Raw genomic sequence first — 26,949 nt, 5'->3', positions numbered from 1 at the left:
CTGTCTGTCAAATAAATAAATAAAATCTTAAAAAAAAAAAAAGAATGGATGAAGGATAGGGGCGCCTAGGTGGCTCAGTTAGTTAAGAATCTGATGATCTCAGGGTCATGAGATCAAGTCCTACACTGGGTATGGAGCCTGCTTTAAATTTTCTCCCTCTCTCCCTCTCCCTCTGCTCCTCCCTGTGCATGTGCTCTCTCTCTCTTTCTCTATCTCTCTCTTTCAAAAAAAAAAAAAAAGGAATGAGGATACATCTAAAATTAAAATAAAGCCGGGTGATGGATATGTGAACTTTACTATTCTACTTTTGTGTTTGAAAATTGTTGTCATAAAAAAAAGTGAAAGAAAGAAAGGAAGAGGGGCACTGGGTGGCTCAGTAGGTTAAGCCTCTGCCTTCGGCTCAGGTCATGATCTCAGGGTCCTGGGATCAAGCCCCATATCCAGCTCTCTGCTCAACAGGGAGCCTGCTTCCTCCTCTCTCTCTCTCTCTCTCTCTGCCTCCCTCTCTGCCTACTTATGATCTCTGTCTGTCAAATAAATAAATAAAATCTTTTTTAAAAAAAAGAAAGGAAGGAAGGAAGAAAGGAGGGATGGAGGAAATAAGGAAAGAAAAGGAAGGGAGGGGAAGTGAAGGGGAAGGAATGAAGGAAACAAGGAAGAAAGGAAGACCACTGAGTGTCTCAAGGCTATTAACCATGAAATTTCAGAATAACAGGAACAAAAAAAAAAAACTTTTAGAGAAACAAACTAGGTTCTCACCTTACACATCTATGTAAGAATGGTTGAAATAAAAAACAAAACGAAAACAACAAAACCTGATCGCACCACATGCTGACATGATAGGACGCATCGGGCACTATCTTTTGCTGCTGGTGGAAATTCAAAATGGTCCAGCTGCTTTGGAAGACAGTTGACAATATTTTACAAAGCTCAACATAGTTTTAACATGTGATTTAGCAGTCATGCTCCTAGGTATTCAACCAAATGAGCTGAAAACTTCTGTCCCTAGAAAAACCTGCACACGGAGGTTTATAGCAGTTTTATTCATAATTGTCAGAAATGGAATCAACATTAAAACAATGGAATTTATTCTCACAGTTCTACAAGCTCAAAGTCTGAAATCTGGGTGTCAAGAGATCCCTCTACCCCAAGACTCCAGGTAGAGTCCTTTCCTGCCTCTTCCTAGTTTCAGGTGGTGGTTATGGGTCCTGGGTACTCCTTGACTTGCGGCTGCCTCTGTCATCACATGCAGCGGCCGTTTCCTTTTTTTTTTTTTTTTTTTTATGAGGCCATCAATCACATTGGATTAGAATCCACCCTAATGACTTCATCTTACCTAGATTACATCTGCAAAGGCTTTTCCAAATAAGGCCACGCTCACAGGTACCAGGGACTAGGACTTCAACATATCTTCTTGGAAGACGTGAGTCAATCCGTAACAGCAGATGAACAGACAAACGGTGGTGTGTTCGTACAATGGAATATTATTCAGTGATTAAAAGAAATGAGTTATCAAGCTATAAAAAGACCCAAAGGAACCTTGAATCATGCTGCTTAGTGAAAGAATCCAGTCAGTAAAGCCTGCAGACTGTATGATTCCAATTACTTGACATCTGAAAAAGGCAAAACTAAAGTCAGTATAAAAGAGAAATGATTGCCAAGGATTGGGGTGAGGGCAGGGGGTGAGGGTTGAATTATTGAATAGTTTTTGTGTGTGTGTGTGTGTGTTTTTTAAGATTTTATCTATTTATTTGACAGAGAGAGATCACAAGTAGGCAGAGAGGCAGGCAGAGAGAGAGAGAGAGAGAGGGAAGTAGGCTCCCTGCTGAACAGAGAGCCGGATGCGGGGCTCGATCCCAGGACTCTGGGATCATGACCTGAGCCGAAAGCAGAGGCTCCAATCCACCAAGCCACCCAGGCGCCCCTGTGGGTTTTTTTTGTTTTAATCTTTTATTTTTTTTGCCTTTAGCCTTAATGTTATTTAGAGAGAGCACAGGCCCCCTCGGGACAGGATGGAGGAAAACAACAGTGTAATTCTGCCTCCTGTTCAGCATCTTCTCTCTTTGCCCCATGAGATGGAAGGCACAGGGGAGCTTTAAGACTGTGAAACTGTTCTGTATGATACTGTAATGGGAGATCCCAGACAGTATGCATTTGTCAAAATCCAATGAACTGTACAACAGAAAGAATGAATCCTGGGGCACCGGGGTTGCTGGGCAAGTTAAGCCTCTGATGATTTCGGCTCAGGTCATGATCTCAGGGTTGTGAGATCAAGCCCTAGGTTGGGCTCCACACTGAGTGGAACCTGCTTAAGAGTCTCTCTCTCTCTCTCTCTTTCATGCCCCTCCGTCACCCCCGCTCCTGCTCTCTTAAAAAAAAAAAGGACCTAATATAAACTTGAGTTTAGTTTATAATAACATATCAATATTGGTGCATCAATTCTGACTAATGTACAACACTAAACTAAGATGTTAATATTAAGGGAATCTGTGGGTGGGCAGAAATTAGGTATATGGGAACTCTCTGTACTATCTCTTTAATTTTTCTATGAATCTAAAACTGCTTTAAAAAGCAGTCTCTTAATTTAAAACAAGCCCTTTATGGAATCTAAGGCTCAAGCATCTTCCCTTTCAGAAAGTCTTTCCTGCTCTCCCACCACATTCCCAAGATGGGTTGGGGCCCTTCCCCCAGGCTCCCATAATATATATTCTTATGTAGTATATATACATATATATATATACATATATAATATATATATGTATAACATATATTCTAATGGATGTATCTGTAACATTGTATTTTAATATCTGTTTGTGTCTGTCAATTCATAGCTGTGGTTTGCTGACCTATGGCCTAGAATGCAGAGATGGCGAAAGCAGGTTATCGATGCACCCCGTTAGCAGACGCTCAGAGATCCCTGGCAAAGGGCACTTCTGTTCCCTCATTGTACTGATGCCATCATTTGGGTGTAATTATCATGAGCCCTCTGACCCACCAAGGCATTTTCTGGATGGGGACAAAAGGCACAGTCCAATTACATTCAGTCTTTTTTTTTTTTTAAGATTTTATTTATTTATTTGACAGACAGAGATCACAAGTAGGCAAGAGGCAGGCAGAGAGAGGGGGAAGCAGGCTCCCTGCTGAGCAGAGAGCCCAAGCTGATCCCAGGACCCTGAGATCATGACTTGAGTTGAAGACAGAGGCTCAACCCACTGAGCCACCCAGGTGCCCCTGATTACATTTATGTCTTATTTCAACCTATGCAATCTCTAGTATTGATCTTTTGGTTTGCCAAAAATGGATCCCCATGGAGAAGTTTTTGCACTGGGAAACCTCTGGGGTTCAAATCCTGTGGTTTTAATGTCAAATCCATGCTGTTTACGTTACACAACATTCTCTTTCACTCTTGCTTAAGTTTAGAGTTTAGGGGTCATTGGCACAAATGCCTATATGGCAGATAACTTGAAAAGCAGACTCAGGTCAAGAGGGGACCCTGGCACTTTGAACAATCTGTGCCTGACCTAGAGTGGGCAGCCACTCCTTGGCTTCAGCCAGTTGTTGCCACACAGAAATGTGGACACAGTGTTGCCTGACAAGGCACTGATGCAGATTTCTGTTCACACAGAAATCGTTTGGTCTTTAAAAAGATGTTGGCAATGAACACAAATGGCTTAGAAATACTGGAGATGGCAGAGTGGGAGGGTAAGGCATCATCCAATGGAAATGGGGTTTTGTGATGGAGGGGAAATAGCAGGGAAAGGCAGAAGGAAGGTTAAGGGCAGCTTCTGGAGAACGTGGAGTGTCACACTCAGGGAGCTTATCACTTGTCTCCCAGGTCTGAGTAATCACCAAAGGATTTAAGCAAGAAAGGGAAGATAAGAATGACTTTTTTAAAGATCGCCTTGGCAGTTGATGGGGGGCAGGGCTAAGGGTAGGGTGATGACTTAGAAGTCTATCATTCAGCTAAGTAAGGGTAAAGGAGAGATGACAAAGGCCTGTTTACTTGATCTTTCTCCTACTAGATTACAAGGTCCAGGACAGCAGTGCCTTGTGCTTGCTGCGTCTCCAACACTATGCACAAAGCCTGCTCCATAAATATCTGCTTAAAGAATGAATGAAAGGGAGGGAGAGGAGATGAGAGACATTCTGGAGAACTGGGTGAGGGGCTGTCGAGGCCAGTTTCCGTTCCTTAAGCTTCCCCTAGGAGCCTTGGGAAGGGCGTGTCTCAAGAAGACAACAAAGACACAGGCTAAAAAGCAAAAACAAAACAAAACAAAAAAACCTGACTTGGCTGGTTCGATTCCTGGCACTACATGGGGCCTATCCTGTCCACAAAAGGAGAAAATGATGAATGCCTCGAAGGGCTTAAGGGAAGATTAAGGAAAAACTGAAGGATGAGCAATTTCTGTGCTTCCCTAGGTCCAGTATTCCCAAAGCACACAGCCGAAGGGGATTGACCTCAGCCTCCGACCCGGTGGCGATTCCTTTTTGGGTGGGGAAGGAACCGATGACCCCGGCGTCTGTGGGCCCGGCCCTGTAGGGTTCTGAGCCCAAGCTGGGCGCGCAGCACCGGGGGCTCGGGCCGGCCCAAGCCCTCCCCTCCCCCAGTACCCCCGGTTCCCACACTCCCCCCCCAGCTCCACCCACTTTTCTCCCACAGCCTCTTTCCGCCCCCGCGCCCCCATTTCCGTCCCCCTCCGCCCGCCCCCTCCTCGCTCCCGGTCCGCGACGACCAGGTCTCCCCGCTCTTCCTCCTCCCTCCGTCAGCGCCCCTCTCGGGCGGCCGGGGCAACCCCGTGTCCCGCTCGTCCAATGAGGAGTCGGCGCAGGGGCGGGGCGGGGCCCGGGCCGGAGCGGAAGTGGTGACCGGAGCGGAAGTGGAGTTGCCGCCACCGCCGCCGCCGATTCCGGAGCCGGGGTAGCTGCTGCCGTCGCCGCCAGTGCAGCCGCCGCCGCTGCCGCCTGAGGAGTGGGCTTGGGAAGGAAGCGGTCACCGCGCTCGGAGCTTCGCTCACAAGCGTCTTTTCCTCCTGTTGCCCTCCCCCGGTGAGTGCGGCGCGGGGTCCGACCGGGGCCCCTGGGGGCCCAAGCGCGAAGCTTCCCCCCACCCCCATCGGCGGCGTCCGCCGTGGCGAAGCGGGCGACCCTGCGGGTGGGCCCCGGGAGGTGGCGGCGCGCAGCTTCCTCGGCTCCGCGCGGCCGCCTGCGGCGCGGGCCCGGCCTGGCCGCGGCCCCTCCCTGTTTCCGGGGCCGGGCCCCTTAGCTCACCGAAAGGCCCAGGCAGCCCGTGCCGCCTGCGGCCCTGCCCTGCGGGCGGGGTGCGGCTCCCTAGGGGGCCGGAAGGGACCTTCAGCCGCGGACCCACGACCCTCTCTCCCGACCTACCTTCGTGGCCCGCGCGACCCCTCCCTGCTCCTCGGGAGGCGAAAACCGACCCTTTAAGCTTTGTCACCCCTACTCCTTGTTTTCTGGTTTCCAAAAATTAAAATTTAACCAAATACGGGCGAGTTTTCGAACCGCAGGGCCTCTGTTGACTCCCTCTGGATGGGTAAGGGGTTTAACCTTGGGAGAGAGCAGAGGGAAAACCCCCTCCCACTTTGCAGTAAAGCCATTTCATCATCGTTCGCTGGTTTGGGAGCCTAGCAGGACCCGAGATTCCTTGAGGAGCACAGGGTTGAGGTTTGAGTCAAGAAAATGCATTTGTTGGACCCGGTTACGGAGTCAGGCCCGATCCTCAGGAAAAACAGATCAGAGGCTGCAAATCGGGAGTGTTCTCCCACGGTATTTACCGTCATTTAATGCCTTTCTTTTGTGTCCTCACCCCAGCTTCCCCCATACTGTGTGTTAGCACGTTTTTAGGACTGAAATTTGCCTGGTGGCCTCCCTGGTGGTGGGGAAGGGATAGGATTGATTCGGGCCCTTTTTCTTCGGAGGATTGAGTACATCTTTGTCTATTGCAAATGGAGAACTGCATGTAATTGGATTTTCGAAGGTGGCAGTATTGGTAAGACCATTTGCCAACCTTTCTGTAAAAATGCATGTCTCTTGTCCTTGTCTTCACTCCTTTTCTTGTTAGTAAAGCTAGATAGCATCTGACTCGGATTTTACTTGCCCTGAGTGGGAGACCGGATTTGGCAGGATGATGTTAGGAACATACAAAAATCAGGCGGCCACAGGATCCAAAAAGAAAGATGAAGCACTCTCAAGAATATGAAAATTGTCTCCATTTCTCACTGTATCTCAGTTGTTCCTTTGAAACCACACATACAGGCAGTTTATAGAACTGGACACGTGGCTACCCAGCTTTTTGCATTTTCTCTTTGGAAATGTGTATGTATAAATAATGTTTGATTCCCGATTTCCAGTGTACCCTCTTTCTCAGTTAGGAATATCTCAGTCGCCTCAGCCCTCATTTTTCTAGGATCTGTTTCCTTAGCAGCATGCAGGAAGGGGGAGGTGAAACCTATCAGTTTTACTAGACCCAACTTAGAATTTTAGGTGTGGTCTTCCAAATGGAAGAGTAATAATCCAGTAGCAACTGCTGAGTGATTTTCTAACCTCCCTTTTCAGTGAGATAAGAAACCATTCACCCACATTACAGATGAAGTCTTTATGAGAAATGAGGTAATTTGGCCTAGACCACACGCCTAGTTTTTAGATTGAATATCCTCATTCATCAGGAGCAAATATTTCTGGACTGTCAGCCCCTGGAGTATGGCTCCTACCCTATAATCGTCTGTACATTTCCCATCATGCAGTGCTTGTGTTACGTTGAAGCCATTTTAGAATTGGACCTCTATAGATCAGGGAGGCAGCCTCCATAAAACCAGGCTGAGCAAATTCCCATGATGCTAGTTCCGGAGGCAGAGTCTCCAGAGGTTTGAGCCACTGCGAAAAAAAGTGCCTTTTGCCCATTTGGCTGTGGATACAGAAACAAAGAGCACTGGACCTGGAGTCAGATACATTTGATTCAGTTCTTACCTGCAGCATTTTCTAACTGTGGGGTATTTAGTATGTTACTTAATCTCTGGTTCTTAGTTTCTCTATCTCCAGAGTTGTTTTGGGGGCCTTTTTACAAAGGGTAAACTGTTAAATGTAAGCTTTTGGCTTTGTTTTTTTAATCACAGAATTCACTATTAATGGCTTTCTTTTTTCCTCCAGCTGCATTCTGATGAGACCCATCCCTGCTTTGTATACATGTTTTCAAAAACTGATATGTTATTGTAGAACTTTATTTTGTGTACCCCATGTCCAGTCTTTCTGAGCCTCTTTTCTCATCTGTACAATCCAGGTGGTAATAGTCTTTGTTGTGTTCTTGTGATAAACTGAAAAATCAAAATAAGCATTTGGGATATAGTAGGTGTTTAATATATGTTATTTGACCATATCCGTGAATATACAGAAAGACTAGGTACATTGTATATGCTGTATAGTATAGACACATAGAATCTGTCTCTGTGATTTATTCACCAACTGAAGAGGTAGCATCAGGACAGTTAGTCTGTAATAATAGTAATAGCTATCACATTACCTGTTGTGTGTGAAGCTTTATTCTCAGCCCTTTACACATACTAAAGCCTTCCTAACAGCCAGTGATAGGTAAGTACCGTTAGCCCTGTTTTACAGATGAGGAAACTGAGGCACAGAAGAGTTAAATAATTTTCCCAGGGGTACACACACCCACACACACGCGTACACAGCACAAGGTAAGTAAGTGCTGGAGCCAGGAATCAAACCCAGCAGTCTGGCTCTGGTGATAAGTGTCTACTGGTGGTGGAACATGTTTCATGTGAACCCCATTTCGTCCTTAATTTTTCTTTACGTGTCTCCTATCAAAGTAAATGTGTTTCGACAGGGATTTTAGCTGTTTTTGAAGATACATATGTAATTTATTGGAGGAACTGTATTCATTCTGGCCTGTGGGGATGGTACTGCTGGTGTACATCAGGAAGCAAGCTGGTGAAAAACCCAGTGTTCTCGCATTTACTTCATGTCAGGTCATCAGTTACTTTGTGGCATTTTGATTTGTCTGATACTTGGTTCTTCATCTAACAGAATTTGATCAGGACTCCCATCACTAATTTTGGTTTATCATACTACTTTTTCTGTAGATTTTTAGATTTTCCATATTTTGTTGGGGAGGAAGAGAAGAGGAACTAGTAAATTAAAATTGTGAATTATAATGTCCTATTAGGGTACTTCTTCTTTCAGTGGTATCAGACTGGGCCATTTTCCTTTAAGGGATAAGGATACCCCAGAATGAACTAAGATTTACTTGTAAAGGGACTTCCCATTCCTTGATTCCTACATATTTCTAGAGAGAGGTGACAGACAATTCACCGTAGCAAGGGAACAAGAAATTCATTGGATAGAAGCAACTTTTAAGTATTACAACCATCTTGGGCTCTACATAAATATGGTTCTGGTCATCATCTCTGTGTCATGAGGGAGAAACTTAACAGTTGGAGCTGGATTCTTTTTTTTTTTTTTTTTTTTTTTTAATATTTTATTTATTTATTTGAGAGAGAGACAGTGAGAGAGAACATGAGCGAGGAGAAGGTCAGAGAGAGAAGCAGACTCCCCCTGGAGCTGGGAGTCCGATGCGGGACTCGATCCCAGGACTCTGGGATCATGACCTGAGCCGAAGGCAGTCGTCCAACCAACTGAGCCACCCAGGCGTCCCTGGAGCTGGATTCTAAGGGAATTTTTCGAAGGGGAATACTTAAGGAGGAGAAAGACTAAAGTACTTTCTATTTTGGGATACATGTGCTAAAAGCCAAGTAAGGAAGCTTACTGCTTTTTGGGCTAAAAGATCTTCTAATATAGGCACACTTACGTGTTTCTAATGTGTGCTTATAATGAGATGAGACTGATTGATGGCCTCAAGAAAACAAGTCATTCCCAGCAGGCTGTAGGTTAGAGAGATGCCTTTTTTTTTTTTTTTTTTTTTTTTTAAATATGGCCAGTCCTCTCTTATGTAAGTTTCTTCCTGTTAGTTTTATTTCATTGTTTTCCCCAGAAGACCCAGGAGTAAAAGTTACTTCTGAATGGCCTTGACCTGAACAGAGGTGACAATAAAGTAGATATGAGTCCTGGCCATTGTTACTGTTTGCCCACAAACCTCATCTTAAAGCTTTACAGTCTTTTGAGCTTTTTGGCATCTGCTGTTTTCAAGTTAATTTTATTTTGATTTTTAAAGCTAGATAAATTAAGGCTGATCCCTGAAACCTCACTGTAATAACTCTGTATGGGTTTTGTTTTGTGGTTGGGCTTTTTTTTGTTTGTTTTTTTGAAAAATTGTCCATTCTCCCTTTTCCAGAAGTAAGCATTGAGAATCGTAGTTGATCTTTAGGAGTTAGTGCCACATAGAGGAAAGCGTGTGTGCTCATTTTACCTATGGGACCCTGGGCAAGTTACTCTTGGAATCTATAAAAGGGCAGGGGTATCTACTTCATAGGATGTTTAGGATTAAAGGAGTTGATATTAAAGCCCTAGTGGTTTACACGTTTGGGTAAACTATAAATGATGAGTATTTTTATTACATTTTCCGAGCCAGTTAGCTGATACCATCTTTTGAACAAAAGAGGAGATGGACAGACAGTACTTCAAGGGCTTGTTGAAACTCATTTTGAATCTATAAATATAAAAATGGGTAGCTGAGAAACACTAGTCAAAAAGCATAGAGTTGTTTCCTGACTGGAGCTGGGGTGGCTCTATTCTAAAGTCGACTAAGGCAGAGGATAAATATAGTCTGTACTTTATAGGTCAGGTGTGGTCTACTTACTCTGTCCACATAGGAAATAACAGCCTTGTTCCCTTTTTTTAAAAAAAGTGCACTGAGTGATCGAATAGTCATACTCAGCATGGCACCCATTGTGCCACACATTGGGTGCCCGAAGATAAAAGTCTGGGTTCCTACTGTAAGCTCACAATCCAATGTGAGAGTCAATAAAGACATTTACAGTAAATTATGCTAAGTGCTACTTTAGAAATAGGCATAGGTAAGTTAACATGTGCGTTTCTTCTAAAAGTCTTTAAAGAAATCCATCTGGATTTAAAAGAAATGAGGTGTGTTGGAAGTGTCCTTTCAAGCCTGGCTGACGACGTTTGTTAGACTCCGGTGTGGCTACCATTTGAGTGCTTACAGTGTGTAGACACTGAAGTATTTTGCATCATGAACTAAGTTACTCTTTCCAAGAACCATATTAAATGAATGCCTATTTTATGCATGAGAAAACAGACTCACAGAGATCAGGTAGCCTGTGGCATTGGTGTGTGGTACTGGTAAATTGGGCTGGGTCGCTCCATTGTATTGATGGGCTCCAAGCTTTTGAACCCTATTCCCGAAATGGACCAGTGGAGCTGCGTTTATGGATCAGAACTAATGGATTGTCTGGGATTGATCATCAGACGCGAAGAGGTTAATTCATTGTCTTACCTGCTGTTGATTCACAGTGCGTGACCTTGGGCATATCATTCAATACCTCCATTTTTTAAAGTTTAATTTTGGCCATTTGGAACCTAAATAACAGTGATCCTCAGCAACTGACGTGGAAGAGGGAAGAGATTTTGAAATGAAAGTGAACTTTCCCTCCACAGTTATGTGTTTGCTGGACATCAGCACTAACGATTTTGTATTTAGGACATGCTGTGTTTCATTTTCTATCAGAGAGCAGGCAAATGTTTGAATGGAGTTCAGTTTATGAGAGGACTGTGAAATTTGTGTGTAGAATGGCACACAGACATTTTTTAGAATGGGTGTTTTTCAGTGAGGAGATTTCTTTAAGAGCCAGGAATACTTCACTTTTTCTGGGTAACACCCCCTAACCACCTGGCCCCACTGACATTCTCAGGTCCTTCCTGCTGTACCTCAGCATCTGTTTTTCCTTCAGCGGAGTGACTCCGGAACTGTAACTTTGGCCTTGTGGTGCTGTGGGTCCTCTCTCTGAAATGGTACAACTGAACGCTAGTCAGAATTTACTGTCAGTTCCTTACCCCATGGAAGCTTGTAAAGATGCTCCAGGCAGTTTTCCCTCCAGATTCATAACTCTGCTCATCTCTTTATTTACTTTGGCCTTTGATCTCTTCAGTTGCATCTAGAAAAACATAATGTGCTCTTTATTCATACATCGGTGTTTCTTGTCCCTACCTGCGGTATCGTTTTCCTCTCCTGGCAGAACCCCTGCAGCCCAGAAAACCAGTGAGGACCCAGCCACTTTTATACTAAACCCCTTCCATCTAATTCTGGCTGGTTTCTTTAAGAAACTTTGTAACCCTTGAGTATGTGCCGTCTTCTGTTCCAACTGGGGGAGTGTGAGCTCTCAGAGACAAGGACCACACTGTTCTAATTGTATTTCTTTTGAATTCCAAGAAAAGTCCATGGACATACTGGTAGTGTTTTCATTTACAGTGATTTCAACACACATTAAATTATATGCATTACATTTTAATGAAGTAGTAAGTCTGTTGGAGCGCCTAGATGGCTCAGTCAGTTGGGTGTCCTCTTGATTTCCGTTCAAGTCATGGTTTCAGGGTCGTGAGATCCTGCCCTGTGTCGGGCTCCACACACTGAGCGTGGAGTCAGCTTCAGATTCTCTCTCCCTGTCACCCCCCCGCACCCCTCCCCAAAACCCAAACCAAAACAAAAAGAGTAAAAATATGTCTACTGAGCCTTTACTCTGACCAGCACCACATTGCCATTTTTTTGTACATCCTCAATAGCTGCTAATGTTTCCTTTTAACATTTAAGGAAACTGAGGTTCAGAGAAGTTACTGTAAAAAAAAAATGGCCTAATTTCTCTTTAGAAGCTGAGGTATGTATTATGTAGGGCTTTCCTAGAAACAAATTCCACTCCTGTGTGTTTCATAATAGAGGTTTAGTAATCCTCACACACGATAGACAATGGAATCCTCAATTTTAAATTTCTAGGAAATTATCAAATTCAGTTAAAGCTCAGTATTTCATAACTGAGCATGGGGCGCCTGGCTGGCTCAGTCAGCAGAGCATGCAACTTTTGATCTCAGGGTTGTGAGTTCAAACCGCACATTGGGTGTGGAGCTTACTTTAAAAAACAAACAAACAAAAAGAATTAAGCCTCTTCTTTTCCTTGAAAACAGAACAGAGCTGAGAGTTCGGGACTTCTAAAGGCCACATTTCAGAAGGTCATTCTCTTACGTTGCAAGGCTCTTTTTTTTTTTTTTTTTTAAATATGGTTTAACAGTGGGTAGTCATTTCTATTTTTATTTTTTCCCTCTTACACTGGGTGTCTGCTTCTGGCCTCTATGAGATGACCTCTCAGTATCCTGAATCTGGATAAGAGAAATCTCTTGGGCAAAGAATTTTGAACTAGAGGGCCTTGGTGGATTCATACATACTCTTACTCTTGTTTCAGCATTCACTGTCAGATTTGAGGTTTCATGTATTTGCAGGAAATCCTGTTATTTCATGGGCACCCTTGGAATTACTTTTCATAATACTCTTTGGAGTGTTTTACGAAAATGAAATACTTTTGTACGTCTTTTTCTCATTCCTGTTACATGTGTCTCATCAGCAGATCCATGACATTAAATCCCTTCTTTTGACAACCATATAGTCTTGGCCCAGCAGTCCCTCTTCTTAACCCCTCCCTTATTAGATATTTAGATCGTTCCCAGTTTTTCACTCAGCAGTGCTGGTTTACTCCACACCTGCTTCCCGTTCCTCTAAAGCGCTGCATCCAGTGGCCTCGAGCAGACAGACAATGTTGCAGACAGACACATGTTGTTGCCCTGCGGCTGTGCTTGAGAGCTGTGCGGAGACCTGTCCTTGTCTTCCCGGTCTGAGCCCAGCGTGGGAACAAGTGGGCTCTGGTGTCTCTGTGCAGTTAGTGCCTGGCCTGATGGTGAAGCTGCTGGTCTCTTAAGGTTTTTGAGGAGGCAAATGAAAGCTCTCTTGCTGAGGTGTTTTTGTGGTAGGACCATCGGTTGAAAGTCTTAGAAGAAAAGTAGGTCCTGATTATAAACCATCACTTCTTAATATTCAATTCAAGAAAATTCAGTTAGGAACTAATGGATAAAAGTGCTACAGTTACCATGGGTGTCCGTTTGAGGCTGTTGAAGGGTGGAGTCTTATCTAGGAATGTTAACACTGTAACATTTTCACTTCCTGTAGGAGATGAATCTTGACGGGCTTTCCTTCTCATGGGTTGTATGCTAAATAAATAAGAATCCAAGCTCACATTGTGGATTGAAACAGTGATGTGGAGGTCCTGTGAGAGGAATAATAGCACTTCCATTTGGTTTGCACTGTGCGTTTTTAAAAAAGATTTCCTTTAATTTCTTGCATCTCCTCTTCGCAGCACGTCTCCTGAGGAGGATGCTGTATCGCCAGTGGTACAGATTGGAAAGCTGAGGCTGAACAAGTTCACGTAGCTTTGTAGTTCACAACCCACTCTTAGACCTAGCCCTGCTGCCTTTCTGCCACCCCGCTTACAGCTGCCCTGGCTTCTCTCTGCCCTCTCAGGGCAGATTTGCTGAAAAAATTTACAGCCACTTATCTGAGCATTAGTTTTATGCTTGGCCCAGGGTGAGACCTTAAATGAGAAACAAACGTGAAGGTTTCCTTTGAGGACATATCCACGTGGAACTGCCTGTAAAGGGACACTACTCTTCATCTGTGCCAGAAAACTTACATGGTGTAGGCCCTGGGTGGTGTGACAGGCTGCAATTGGGTTGGGACTCACCGGCGGGAACCTCAGTGGGGGCTGGGGTAGCCCGGGAAGACTTGAGCCAGTTGGATGGATAGAGTTTGCTTAGGCAGGAAGTAAATGGGCGAGCATTCTAGATGAAGGAACTAGAAAAGCAATTTCAGGGGTGTTTGAGCGTGCCACTTACGGAGTATTCAAGGATGTCCAGCCCGAGAGAAAGGTACCTTTGGGAGAGTGGCTGATGATAAAGTGTGACAGGTGTGGAGGAGCCAAAATGCTGTAGAAGGACTTTGAGGGCCAGGCAGAGTTTAGATGGAGCTGCCAAAAGAGAGTCATTCAAAGGGACAGAGTGAGGGTGAAGGCAGAACCAAGAGCCACTTTGTTTTTCTTCTTTTTTTTTTTTAATTGAAGTATAGTCGATACACAATGGTAACATTAGTTACCATGCTTATCACGGTAATCACGGTAACATGATTCAACAAGTCTGTGTGTTAATTTGTGCTCACCCAGCTGTATCCCCAGCACTATACTCTCCCATTGCCACTAACAGCAGTCCCTGTGCTGTGCCTTTGACTGAGTAATTTTGATGTAGGGTGCAGGAGTACAAGGAATAAGGTGCAAACATGAGGATTTAATGTGCTTGTGAAAAAGAGGTGCTTTGAATTATTTGAGCAGAGAGAAGACGCTGCCAGATTTGCAGTTTTATTCTTTCATTTGGGGATCTGTTCATTCATTGAGCAGATGCTTGTTCATACTAATTATGTGCAAGGCACTGTGGGAGATCTGCCCTACAGAGTTGATGGGATGGCGAGGGACTTCAAGATATATACAGATAATTTTAGTACTGGAGAAATGTGATAGGACATTAAGAGTGGTATAGATGAAATGCTTTGTTGAGAGTACTCTCAGCTTGGAGCAGTGCTGTCCGATAGAAACCGCACGAACTGTGTGTAATTTAAAATTTTCTACATTTAAAAAGTACAACGAAACAAGTGAAATTTATTTTATTTAATCGTTTTTTAAAAAACTTAACTGCATATTTCCGAAATACTAAAGTTTCCACGTGTCACTATCTACATGTGGCTGGTGGCTGTTATATTAGACATCTCCAGCTTAGCGCTTTAAGAAAGTCTTCATGAAGGGGATGGCTCTTGAGCCCTGCTCTGACGAATTTTGTATGCTGAGTAAATGGGAGAGGACATTCCAGGCAGGGGGAGTGGCTTGGTGAGCAAAGACAAGGAGACAGAAAAGCAGACTCTTTAAGAAAACCATTTTGGCAAAAGCACAAATTGTGTGGAAGGCATGTTTTGGTGAAAGTCTAGGAAGATAGGGAAAATCTTGGAGGGAATCTGACTACTATCAGCCGGAGAGAACTTTAAAGAACTTTGAGCAGGAAGTGACTCGATCGAAGTTTTTTTTTTTTTTTTTTAAAGATTTTATTTATTTATTTGACAGAGAGAGATTACAAGTAGGCAGAGAGGCAGGCAGAGAGAGAGAGGAGGAAGCAGGCTCCCTGCTGAGCAGAGAGCCCGATGCGGGACTCGATCCCAGGACCCTGAGATCATGACCTGAGCCGAAGGCAGCGGCTTAACCCACTGAGCCATCCAGGCGCCCCTCGATCGAAGTTTTAAGAATGGGTCTGATCATAAAGACATGAAGAGGACTACAGGTAGTGGGTCTGGGAGACAGTGAATGGGAGACTTCTTGCAGATGTAGAACTAGGAACAGTTCCAGATGTCCCTTGTCTCCTGCCTTCCTCCAAACTGCTGGGTGTTGTGTAACCCATTTCCTGTTGAAATTGGTCTAGCTGCTTCAAAATCCGTGTTACATAAGTCAAAAGTTATGTAAGCAGGAGGCATCAGGACATTTAGCTGTGGATTTTGTTTGTTGTAGTTGTTTTGTGTGTGTGAGTGTGGAATTAATTTTTTTAAACAGATGAATACATTTTTTAAGGCATGCATTTGGTCTTCCCATATCATGATGGCTCTCAGTGTCCAAGGGTTCTTTCCGTGATCCTGAAGAAGCTTAAAATAGTTGGCTCCCCAAACAGGTCACATTTGATTTTGAGAGAGATAGGGCATGTACCTTTGGGAGCTCCCAGGGAGTAGTAAGGATTCTTCAGAGAGGTGTGATTTAACTTGGAGTGTTTGGGAGGGGGAGCTTAATCGGGGGCTGGGCTAGTAAGGCCAAAGAGTTTCATGGCATCTTTAGCAGTGTTGATCCTTTGTATTTCTCTGTTACTCTTTTATAATCCTTTATGGGATGGCTTAGCTCTGAATTTATTTTTGGCCAGGATTTTACTAATTGGAAGCTTTCCTGGTATAGTTGTGCAGGTGCTATTTGATGAACTTTGGAGTGGGCCACTGAGTGACTGTAACTTTGGATTTGTCTGCAGTCCAGAACATTTTTGAAGTTAATTGAAAGTTGACTTCTGCCTACTTCTCACTTTGAGGAACAGTGAAATAGGATTATTTGCTGATGGAGGTTGTATCCTGACTGAAAGACTTGCAGTCAAGAAACTTAGACATAGGGGTGCCTGGGTGGCTCAGTGGGTTAAGCCTCTGCCTTAGGCTCAGGTCGTGATCTCAAGGTCCTGGGATCCAGCCCTGCGTCGGGCTCTCTGTTCAGCTCTGCCTGTGTCTGCCTACTTTTGATCTCTCTCTCTCTTTCTCTGTCTCTGTCAAATAAATAAATACATAAAATCTCTCTCTTTTTTTTTTTTTTTATTTGGCAGAGGGAGAGATCACAAGTAGGCAGAGAGGCAGGCAGTGGGGGGCGGGAAGCCAGTTCCCTGCTGAGCAGAGAGCCCCATGTGAGGCTCGATCCCAGGACCCTGAGATCATGACCTGAGCCGAAGGGCCGAAGGCAGAGGCTTAACCCACTGAACCACCCAGGCACCCTAAATAAATAAAATCTTAAAAAAAAAAAAGAAGAAGAAACTTAGACATAAACTGAGAAGGTATAATTTGAAGCTGAAGAATGGTGTCCTTTTGATGTACCTTTTTTTTTTTTTTTTTTTTTAAAGATTTACTTTTTGATTTGCCAGAGAGAAAGAGAGCACAAGCAGGGGGAACAGCAGGCAGAGGGAGAAGCAGTCTCCCCCCGTGAGCAAGGAGCCCGATGCAGAACTTGATCCCAGGACTCTGGGATCATGGCCTGAGCTGGAAGCAGACAGTTAACTTACTGAGCCACCCAGATGTCCCTTTTGGTATACTTTTATCAGAGTAGACTAGGATGTGGTGTGGCAGCTAACAGCACCCACATCTCAGTAACTTCACCACAAGATTTCTTTTTTATACTGCCGTGTCCAGTGCCAGCCTGTAGGAGTCTGTAAACAGTCACTCCGGGACTCGGGCTGCAGGCCCTAGCACATCGTCCAGGAGCACAGGGCCTTCTAGACAGCTGATGGCAGAAAAGAGAGCCCTCGAATGACATACAGGCTTTTCAGTTTTCACCTGGAAGTGGCATCATTTCTGCTGTCTCATGAGACAGAACTCACCCTGGGATCCATCCTGGTTGCCTGGGGGCTGCCAGGAAATGTAGGAGAGCAAGTGGAATGTTTCGTGAGGATTATTATCTCTGTTACAGTCTCATTCCAATGACATGGTGAAGAAGGCGGGCAGATCAGGTAAGACTCACTTCACTGAGTGGAAGCTTAGAATTAGTGAGTCTTATGTAGGACACAGCTGGAGTATGACTTAGATAATAAACTGTGGGAAGAAAAATAGTAGTTCTGAACTTAGGGAACCAGCTCCTTCTCAATTGTTTAAGTTGGGGGGGGCGGATCTTACCATTATGCTCCATTTAATAAAACATTTTCATGTGGTAGGGCCCTGTCTGTAGGATTCCACACTTGAAAATACAGAAATAACTTGAGGTAAAAAAAACCATTTTGTGAGGAGGAGACAGTACTTGTTTTAAATTTTTTTTAAATTTAAAAATGCGCAACAGAATTTATTTTATTTTATTTTATTTTAAGATTTTATTTATTTATTTGACAGAGAGAAATCACAAGTAGGCAGAGAGGCAGGCAGAGAGAGAGAGAGGGAAGCAGGCTCCCTGCTGAGCAGAGAGCCCGATGCAGGACTCGATCCCAGGACCCTGAGATCATGACCTGAGCCGAAGGCAGCGGCTTAACCCACTGAGCCACCCAGGCGCCCCAGAATTTATTTTAAAATTATTGTTTTCAGAGTTCTAAATTGTGATGCTGTGTATATTATAATGAAAGAATTTGGCTTTTTTGTTTTGTTTTATTTTAAAATTTTTAAGTAATCTCTATACCTAACATGGGGCTCAAACTCATGACCCTGAGATCAAGAGTTATATGCACTGACTGATCCAGCCAGGTGCCCCTGTAAGAATTTGTTCTAAAAATACTGATACTTCTAGGGGTGCCTGGGTGGCTCAGTGGGTTAAAGCCTCTGCCTTCGGCTCAGGTCACGATCCCAGGGTCCTGGGATTGAGCCCAGCATCGGGCTTTCTGCCCAGCGGGGAGCCTGCTTCCTCCTCTCTCTCTCTCTGCCTGCCTCTCTGACAACTTGTGATCTCTCTCTGTCAAATAAATAAATAAAATCTTTAAAAATAATAAAAATAAAAATACTGATACTTCTAGTAGTATTTAACCTAATTACAGTTTAAGATAGTATTGTATTTTTACGCTGTGGCACAGATGAACATACCAAAATTTAAATGAACAGTCTATTGAACTTCCTGGTTAACAAATTTTTTTAGTTACATTTTATCCAAAAATTACTGCATTCTCTGTAAATGTGGATTATTATAGTGGGGAACCGACTAAGGTGAGGTGAATAAGGAGTGTTTACTGATAGGTGTATAGAGGATTTGGTGAACTGAGGTTACTGAAATTTTTACTATTTCAGAAAAGATTGTAAATGAACTCAGTTATGGTTTGTAGTTCTGTTGTGCGTTTTGAACACACTCCCAGCTCTTGTGGCCTATACCATATAGATGATTAGCATCGGATAATTTGTACTTAATGCTCTAAACTTCTCAACGCACCTTCATGTAGATGAGGTCATTTGTTCTCACCGCAGCCCCACGGAGAGTAGGTCATGTTCTTTCTTTCTTTCCAGTAAGGAAATTGAAGCTCTCGGAGGTTAAGTGATGTGACCACTTGTCAGTAGCAGAGCTGGGGCTAGAAAGAGCCAGATCTCCTTCCCTTCAGTTAATGCGCTTGTCTACAGTGTATCCTGCAAGTTAGCAAAATGCAGAAGATAGGACAAAAATGGCTTCTGTTTTTCAGGTTCCTACTGCTTGATGGGCACTGCCAGATGTAACATTTAAAGTCCTGCCTTTGCTTTAAGATTGAGGCAGTCCTCAGACTTAAGGTGTTTTTCCCAATACTGTAGGGGGAAAACTAGATTTGGTCAAAACCAGACAATTCTCGAAAGAAGTTAAGGAAGTGTGTTTAGCATAAGCTTCTAAAGAGCTAGTTCTGCAGCAGCCCGCGTGTGACGGGGAGGCCGATCAGACTCGCGGGGACAGGGAGGCTGGAGTCTGCGGTCTCTGAGCAGCGCTGCCGGGCACGTCACTTGCCTTCTCTGAACTTCCATTTCTTCACCTCCAGAAAGGGGGGAAGGGATTGTTGTGAACATACCTGCTCTTCAGGACTATTGGGAAAATTAATTGGCAAAAAAATTAGCAAGGGACTGAGCCCTCTGAGTGCTCGTGTTCAGTACCGCGGAGGGCGTTTGCAAGTACACGTTTCGTCTTTACGTATGATTGGGAAAGGGTCACACGTGCATTTCCGGGGCCCTGAAGCCTGACACTTGCTTTCTCTCTCTCCTCTCGCTCGCTCCTGTCCTAGGGAACGACCATGGATAAAAGTGAGCTGGTACAGAAGGCCAAACTTGCCGAGCAGGCCGAGCGCTATGACGACATGGCCGCCGCCATGAAGGCCGTCACGGAACAGGGGCACGAACTCTCCAACGAGGAGAGAAATCTGCTCTCTGTCGCCTACAAGAACGTGGTGGGCGCCCGCCGCTCCTCCTGGCGCGTCATCTCCAGCATTGAGCAGAAAACAGAGAGGAATGAGAAGAAGCAGCAGATGGGCAAAGAGTACCGGGAGAAGATCGAGGCCGAGCTGCAGGACATCTGCAATGACGTTCTGGTAAGAGGCCGGGGTTTCGGTTTCAAACGGCGCTTGGCGAACAGTATTAATGTAACGCTCAAATGCAAACTCTCAAGCGGCTCCTGAGAGAAAGGTGTCGGAATATGCTGGAAAGCTGCAATCAGTCGGAGCTGATTTGTAAGCCTGTGATGTGATGTGATTTTCCTCACTTCCTGTTTGATCAGAGGTTGCTCATCACGAATGGGGTATTTTTCCTCTCCCTTCACAAAGACCTGTGACACACAGGAGCATCCCTCCCTCTTTTCTTTAGAAATTCAGTCCACATTGGCAGGATCTCAGGTAGGTGCCGCCACAGATGGGCTGTTCTGTGTCTGAGCGGTGATGTCACCTCCAGCCGGGGAGGTGGGAGCCAGAAGCCCCGCTCTCATTCCCCCTCTCCCAATCCTGTCCGCACAGCGTAAGGTCCTGAAAGTTAGCCACATCTGTCCGTTGGGCCTGTGTCCAAAGCCAAATCAAAAATGGTTTGGGGATTGTCCTCTCCTGGGTTTTATATAAGCCTTAGTCAGATGATTGAGTCATAACTATTCCGCTCTGGCCACAGTCTGGGGTTGGACGGGAGGGGTGTGTATCCTAGAGCAAATCATGATCATATTGTTTTTCCCTCACATCCTGAGCCCACTGGGAACTTTCTTTTTCTTCCAGGTGAAATCAGGTAAAAATGAACGGTGAGGGCTGCTTTGAAGGGAAAAGGAATTCACACTTGTGGATCTACCTCCTCCCCTGCTGGCTGCCTCTCCGAGTTACTACCCATGACACCTTTCTTTTGAAAACCAGTACAAAGCTTGTCAGCCATCAGGCAGTATTCCTCCTCCCTAACCCATAAGGAATTACACCCTGGCTGTCTGCAGAGAGTATTAAAATGACTACCGCCCCTTGCATCTTCTCACATCGATTGATTAAATCCCCTTCCAACTAAGCTTTTGCATTGAGCTGCTCTTGTTAGACTCATGGTGTAAGAGTGTCATGGCTAAATCTGTTGCCTGTTGGTAATTTGGGGGTTTGTTAATGGTGCACTAATTCCTGAATGTTAGGTACATCTGGTATTCAGATGAAGTATGGCATGCATTCCAAGGGCAAGAAAATTCCATAATTCCTGAAATGTAGACCAGCTTTTAAGAGCATCTGAAAGAATGTGAAGAAAAGCATGGTACTTACTGCCTCTTAACCAGTTTTTCAGGATGCCACATTCTAAAACAACTCTTCGAAAATATTGCTCTGTATACGAAGCTTGGACTCCTTCAGAACTGCTTTTGTTGTAAGCATAAATGTTTAAAGGAATTTATTCTTAATAATAGTATTAGCTACTTTTTGAGTGCTTACTGCGTGCCAGGCATCGTGTTAAGCACTTTATGTACTCTAGCTCATTTGTCCTCATACCCTAGAAGATGGCTATTGTGCTTCCCCATTGTATAGCTGGGAAAACTGAGGCTCAGGATGCTTAGAAATCATTTGTCCAGGGGCACAGATGGTAAGCAGCAGAGGAGGGACTTCTACCCAGGTCTGATTGATTTTCAACTTAGTTTTTGGCAGTTTTGCTCTGTTATGCACCTTTTTCCTCCCAAAAGGGAAAGATTTTTTTTTTCTTTTTTTAAATTACAGAAGTAATACAGGTTCATTGTTGTTGTTGTTTTTTTTAAGGGGGGTGACCAGGTAGAAGAGTATAAATCAGAAAGTAAAAATCATTTCTAATCCTGTCGTGTAGAGAATCATTATTAACATACCGATAAATATTCCTCAAGAGTTTTCCCTTATGTGTTTGTGTGTACACGTACATAGTTTAATACTAAAATAGGATTCATGTGGTACTTATGATCTTTTTGTTTCACTCAGACTGCTTTTGAGAATCTTTCCGTGTTATTGGTATAGTTCTGCATCATCATTTTTAAGGCCTTACGTGGCATCCCATTGTATGGCTGTACTTTAATCAACCCTTTGTGGATGGTCAAAGTGATTTTTAACCGAAGAATACAGGCATGTGCTGTTAGGACCTGGGCTAAAAACCACTTAAAAGCTTTGGATGCAAATTATGTTTTTTTAAATCGTCAAAATTATTTAGAAGTGGTAGTGTGTCTTGAATCTCAAACATAGTTTTAACATCTTATAAATAATATTTCCAGATTCTTAACAGAATGTGAATCATTTTTTAGGAGCTGTTGGACAAATATCTTATTCCCAATGCTACACAACCGGAAAGCAAGGTGTTCTACTTGAAAATGAAAGGCGATTATTTTAGATATCTTTCTGAGGTGGCATCTGGAGATAATAAACAAAGTAAGTAACTTTTCTTTTTTTTTTTTTCTTAAGGAATTTGACCAATAGTGGAGCCAGTCCTCCTCCTCATTAATTTTAAACAGTTTTTACTTCGTTTACCATAGACACGAACATCATGGTACTGAGAATCTAAAAGACCACGAACATTATGCTGACCTGTGATTAGCAGGGGTTGACAAATGAATATGTGTAAGGGGAAAGTGCAGAGGACATTAAAAGTGTGATGCAGTAGTCCACTTAAAGAAATCTTTTTCCTAAAAAAAAATAATAACTTTGAGGGTTATTTGGTATCTGTTCTTAGAAGTAAAACTTGAAGATGTCTAATGGTATAAAACCACCATAGTAAATAGTGTTTTGTTTCTTTGATCACATACGTGTTTTGCGATGGTGAGAACTACAGCTCTGCTTTCCTAGTACCTACTATGTGCCAAGTATTTTAGAGTCTCATTTATTCCTTATACAACTCTAGGAGTTCCGGTGGGAATCTGCCTGTTGTTCTAATGGGGAAACCAAGGCTCACAGAGGTTTTCACTTACTCCAAGCCCCACATTTAGAGAGTAAGAGTTGGGAGTTCAGGTTTGAGTCTTCTGACTCTATATAAAGTCCATAATTCCTCTACTGAAGCATATTGTTTCCCGTGTTCTGTCTCGTTAAAGGTTATTTCTGCTTTTCCCCAAAGCATTTAATGTGGTACTTGGCTTAGAGTAAACGTGTAACAAATGGTTGTTAATCAGATGGTGGAGACACTGACCCCTTGGTCGCTCCTCATTCCTGCTCGGTGGGGTGAAATAACTGGATGGGGGTCCGGCATGTGATGCACCTCGGAGAGAACCTCGCCTTTAATGTCCTTATCTTTCTTGTAGCCACTGTGTCGAACTCCCAGCAGGCTTACCAGGAAGCGTTTGAAATTAGTAAGAAAGAAATGCAGCCTACACACCCAATTCGACTTGGCCTGGCACTGAATTTCTCAGTCTTCTACTATGAGATTCTAAACTCTCCTGAAAAGGCTTGCAGCCTGGCAAAAACGGTGAGAAAGTCCTTGTATGGTTTTTGATTGTAGTATAACACTGCCTCTGTGTGTGTGTGTGTGTGTGTGTGTGTACACGTACTTCTTTTTATTGCCTAAATGTAACAATTCACTGTGCTAGTCCTTGTGAAGATGTTCTGGAAATAGGAGCAGATCTTTTGTGACATAAATACAGACCTTTCACTTTTTGATTTCTTCTCAGCACCTCCTGCTGATTTTTGTTTTCGTTGTGTAATTACTGGCTTGGGCGGGTGGTTGTAGAAAATTCAGGGGGAAGGTAGTGTGTTGTTCCTTGTCAGGCTATGGGCTCTGTCAGCCTCTGTTACGTATTAAATTCCTTGTACCAAGATTTGAAGTTACAGCTGTGTTTATGAAAGAAAGCAGACCAGGTTTTCTTTGTGTGCTGGGCTACCTCTTGTCTTCTGTTAGTAACTCAGCCGCCTTTTCTACGTATTTTTTAGTCTTTCAACATACACACTGTTACTTAAAATTTTTTTAATTTGGAAAAAGTACATGAAATGAATTATTTAAGGTCCATCACTTAATTGAATCAGATTTAGTGGTGTGAATGTCTGTTCTCCCTTTATTCATTGTATCAGACCTTTTGAGTTTTAGTAAAGAAAGGAAGGGATTACTGGCAATTAGGTTTGGCAATTAAAAAATAATATGGGGGCACCTGGGTGGCTCAGTCGGTTAAAGCCTCTGCCTTTGGCTCAGGTCATGATCCCAGGGTCCTGGGATTGAGCCCCACATTGGGCTCTCTGCTCAGTGGGGAGCCTGCTTCCCTTCTTCTCTCTGCCCAGTTGTGATCTCTGTTTTTCAAATAAATAAAATCTTTAAAATAATAATAATAATATGGATTTGTGCTGGGTTGACAGTGATACCTGCTGTGTTACCACATGCAGTGAAGTTCTCGGGATTTTTTGTCATTGTTGGTTGGTGCCTTATAACCATGCATTATCTGTTTGCGGAAACTATCAAACAAGGTCACTAATAATAGCCTCAGCTCCCCTAGAGCACTGTACAGGAAAAGAAAGTATGTATATTTGTTAACAGGAAAAAAATTGGGCTAAACTAGCTCCAGAGAACCTGTGACAACTCTGCTAATGGCTCTTTGTTGCAGGCATTCGATGAAGCAATTGCTGAGTTGGATACGCTGAACGAGGAGTCTTACAAAGATAGCACCCTGATCATGCAGCTGCTTAGGGACAATCTCACTGTAAGTACTGCTGGTTAACGACCCTGCTCTTGGAGGGCTTAGAGTCTTGTTCCTATCACCGACCGAAGAATTCACTGTTGCCCAAGACTCCCCGAGGGGATTTGTACCCTGTAAGTAGAATGAAATGTACTAAATTGTTAAATTGGTTGTAAATGACTGCTCAAGTTTTGGCCTCTGCAGTCCTCACAGTCTGCAGTAATACAGTGATAATTTGAAGCAGTGAAGTGAGATAAGTTGGTCCAGACTGGGCCTACTTCTCTGAGTGAATTTTAGGAGCCTTGTTTTGATTAGAGCTCTGTTTTTCTCTTACAGCTGTGGACGTCGGAAAACCAGGGAGATGAAGGAGATGCTGGGGAGGGAGAGAACTAATGTCTGTTGTGCTTCGTGATCTGTTCAGTGTCACTCTGTACCCTCCACATATATCCCTTTGTGCGATAAAAAAAAAAAAAAAAAAAAAAAAAAGTCGTACGTCGACTTTCAATTTTTCACAGCCTCAGCCTAGCAAAATGGTCCATGGGATAAACAGCTGGTGTGTGTATCTAAAACTCAGATTGGTCACATAAATGCCACGGCATTCTGAAGTTTTGATTTTGATTAACATTGACAGGATTACTGTGTGCTGAATTTTTTTTTAAACTGAACACTGTGATTATGGGGTTTTGTAACTTAGCAGAACTCTTACTGGTAGAAAAACTAGACCTAAATTATGTGTAACTTTTTGGGAAGTTTAAACTGATAATCAAACTAGTCACGGAAATAACAGTTCCATTGTAAAGTTGTACAGAAAGTTATAGAGATTATATTGTGACGCTGGGACGCAGAGTGAGACCCCTGTCCTGTGACAGCAACTCACAGTAGTTCTGCCTGTTTTGCGGGGGATTACAGACACTTGGCCAGTTTGAGCTGTTGCCACTCAAAAGTTCATGACTGCAGATGTCCACAGTGTCTTCCTCTCCGTAAACTCGAAGCCTAAAATGGAAACTCTTTGTGGCAGAAAATTGGGTTTTGACACCCAATTTGAAAAGGCCCAGTGCTCCTAGACCCCGTGACTAACACCCCTTTCCCACAGCCATCTTACTGATTTGCAACTTGGGCTCCAGTAGTGGAATCTGTTTTCCTTGTAACCAAGACCTAAAGAAGAGAAAAGCCGTGTATCTTATGAATGGCCTTATCTGTTTCCTGGGTAATACCTTTCAGAGTCATGTTCTATAGAGATTGCCTTTCACTTAAGAAGTACTCAAGTCTTTGGGTGCTTCCTAGCTTGGGGCTTTTAAATTTTGAAATCGAGACATTCTTCCCACTGTCCTTTTTGACTGTTGACCTTAGTTTTTCTTTTCCCTCTTGAAGTGTCTGTCCTGCTTCTTTACATTTTTTTTCCTCTTCAGTTCTGTTGCTGTCTTCTGTTTGTTGTTGAACACCGTAGGGGCAGGGCGGGGGCCTGGAGGGGGTGATTGAAGATGGCAAGCACTTTGGTCCGCAGGCCTCACTTCAGGGGAGTTGAGAAGAGCCAGCACATAGCTCTGGCTTCCTCGGATTTCTCAGCACGCTCGTTGCTCTTCAGTCAGACTGAGATCTGAGTCAAAAAAGTGTTTTTAAATACCCATGATTTCTCCCTGTGTTGCAGCCAGCCCTGATAATGCTTGTTAGTACCTGTCACCAGCTCTCCCAAGTGTGCTCCTCCAGCCAAGTTCACAGACCTGTTTGAACAAGACCCTATAATGCAGGGAAGTTGCATGAACACCACAGTGGGGAGAGTCCAGAATAGCCAGGCCTACCAGTCTCACAGGACCCCCTCTCCCTTGAACATTCCATGTAGCCGTAGTGTCCCCCTGTTTGTCCATCTGCTGAAATGAGAAAAGAAACATTCATGCACTGATTTAAAACCCCAAAAAAGTTAAAAAAAAAAGAAAAAAACAAAACAAATAAACCCCTCCCCCCTTTCTAGCTGAACAAAAATGTGCAGTTAATACTTGGCGCTTGAAAATGCAGTAGTGAATGTGGAACGAGCCTGTCTGTATATCTGGTAGCTCTTTCTTGCTTCGTTTTTCCTTACCAGTATTCTGCCTCACGTTTGCTTCTGTGACGGTTATATTGCCTAGCAAGCACTCCTGTGGTTGTGAAAATAGTATAGCAAAAAAAAAAGAAAAGAAAAGAAAAAAGAAAAATCCCCGGTTATTGATGTACTAGATTTGTGTATGTCTTTTAAACAGTTCTAGTTTCCACCTTAACACAGAATAATCAGGAAAAGTGTAAAAATTCAAAAGTGAAATAAAAAATTTTATCAGTTGCCTGTGAACTGATGTATGGCGCCATCTCTCTCACTACCAGAACTAGCTACCTCTTCTGGTCACACCCCCTCGTAGCTCTGCTCTAAAAGTAGGGAACATCTTTATTTCTCACCCTGTTTAGAACCAGAAGTCAGGGTGTTGTAAAGGAGAAATTACCATTAATAAAGAGCCACTCTCTGCCTATTACGGGACGCTTCTCCACCCTCCATGACAAACCATCCATGTGTTAGGTCCTCTTTTGTAGCTTCTAAGATTTGCTATGAACAGTTATTTTACATCCCATTCAAAAAACACACACATACCCCTTT

General features: G+C 43.6%; 1 protein-coding gene across 1 annotated transcript; it reads left to right on the top strand.

The window, feature by feature from the left end:
• Positions 1 to 4,874: 4,874 nt before the first annotated feature.
• On the top strand, positions 4,875 to 26,640 carry YWHAB (tyrosine 3-monooxygenase/tryptophan 5-monooxygenase activation protein beta). Its single transcript, XM_044262976.1, has 6 exons — positions 4,875 to 5,046; positions 19,513 to 19,815; positions 21,984 to 22,107; positions 22,971 to 23,134; positions 24,258 to 24,353; positions 24,666 to 26,640. Exons 2-6 carry the CDS (start codon positions 19,522 to 19,524, stop codon positions 24,720 to 24,722), a joined length of 735 nt encoding a protein of 244 aa, XP_044118911.1. The 5' UTR covers positions 4,875 to 5,046; positions 19,513 to 19,521; the 3' UTR covers positions 24,723 to 26,640.
• The last annotated feature ends 309 nt before the right edge of the window (positions 26,641 to 26,949 follow it).

The sequence above is a fragment of the Neovison vison genome, chromosome 8 (genome assembly GCF_020171115.1).
Source record: "Neovison vison isolate M4711 chromosome 8, ASM_NN_V1, whole genome shotgun sequence".
NCBI classification, from domain to species: Eukaryota; Metazoa; Chordata; class Mammalia; order Carnivora; family Mustelidae; genus Neogale; species Neogale vison.
This window is presented reverse-complemented; position numbering and strand designations above follow the sequence as displayed.

Coding starts and splice junctions, on each gene's coding strand:
- YWHAB (XM_044262976.1), top strand. CDS start 19,522: ATGGATAAAAGTGAGCTGGTACAGAAGGCCAAACTTGCCGAGCAGGCC. Junction 23,135..24,257: donor CTTGCAGCCTGGCAAAAACG/GTGAGAAAGTCC, acceptor TCTTTGTTGCAG/GCATTCGATGAAGCAATTGC. Junction 24,354..24,665: donor TGCTTAGGGACAATCTCACT/GTAAGTACTGCT, acceptor TTTCTCTTACAG/CTGTGGACGTCGGAAAACCA.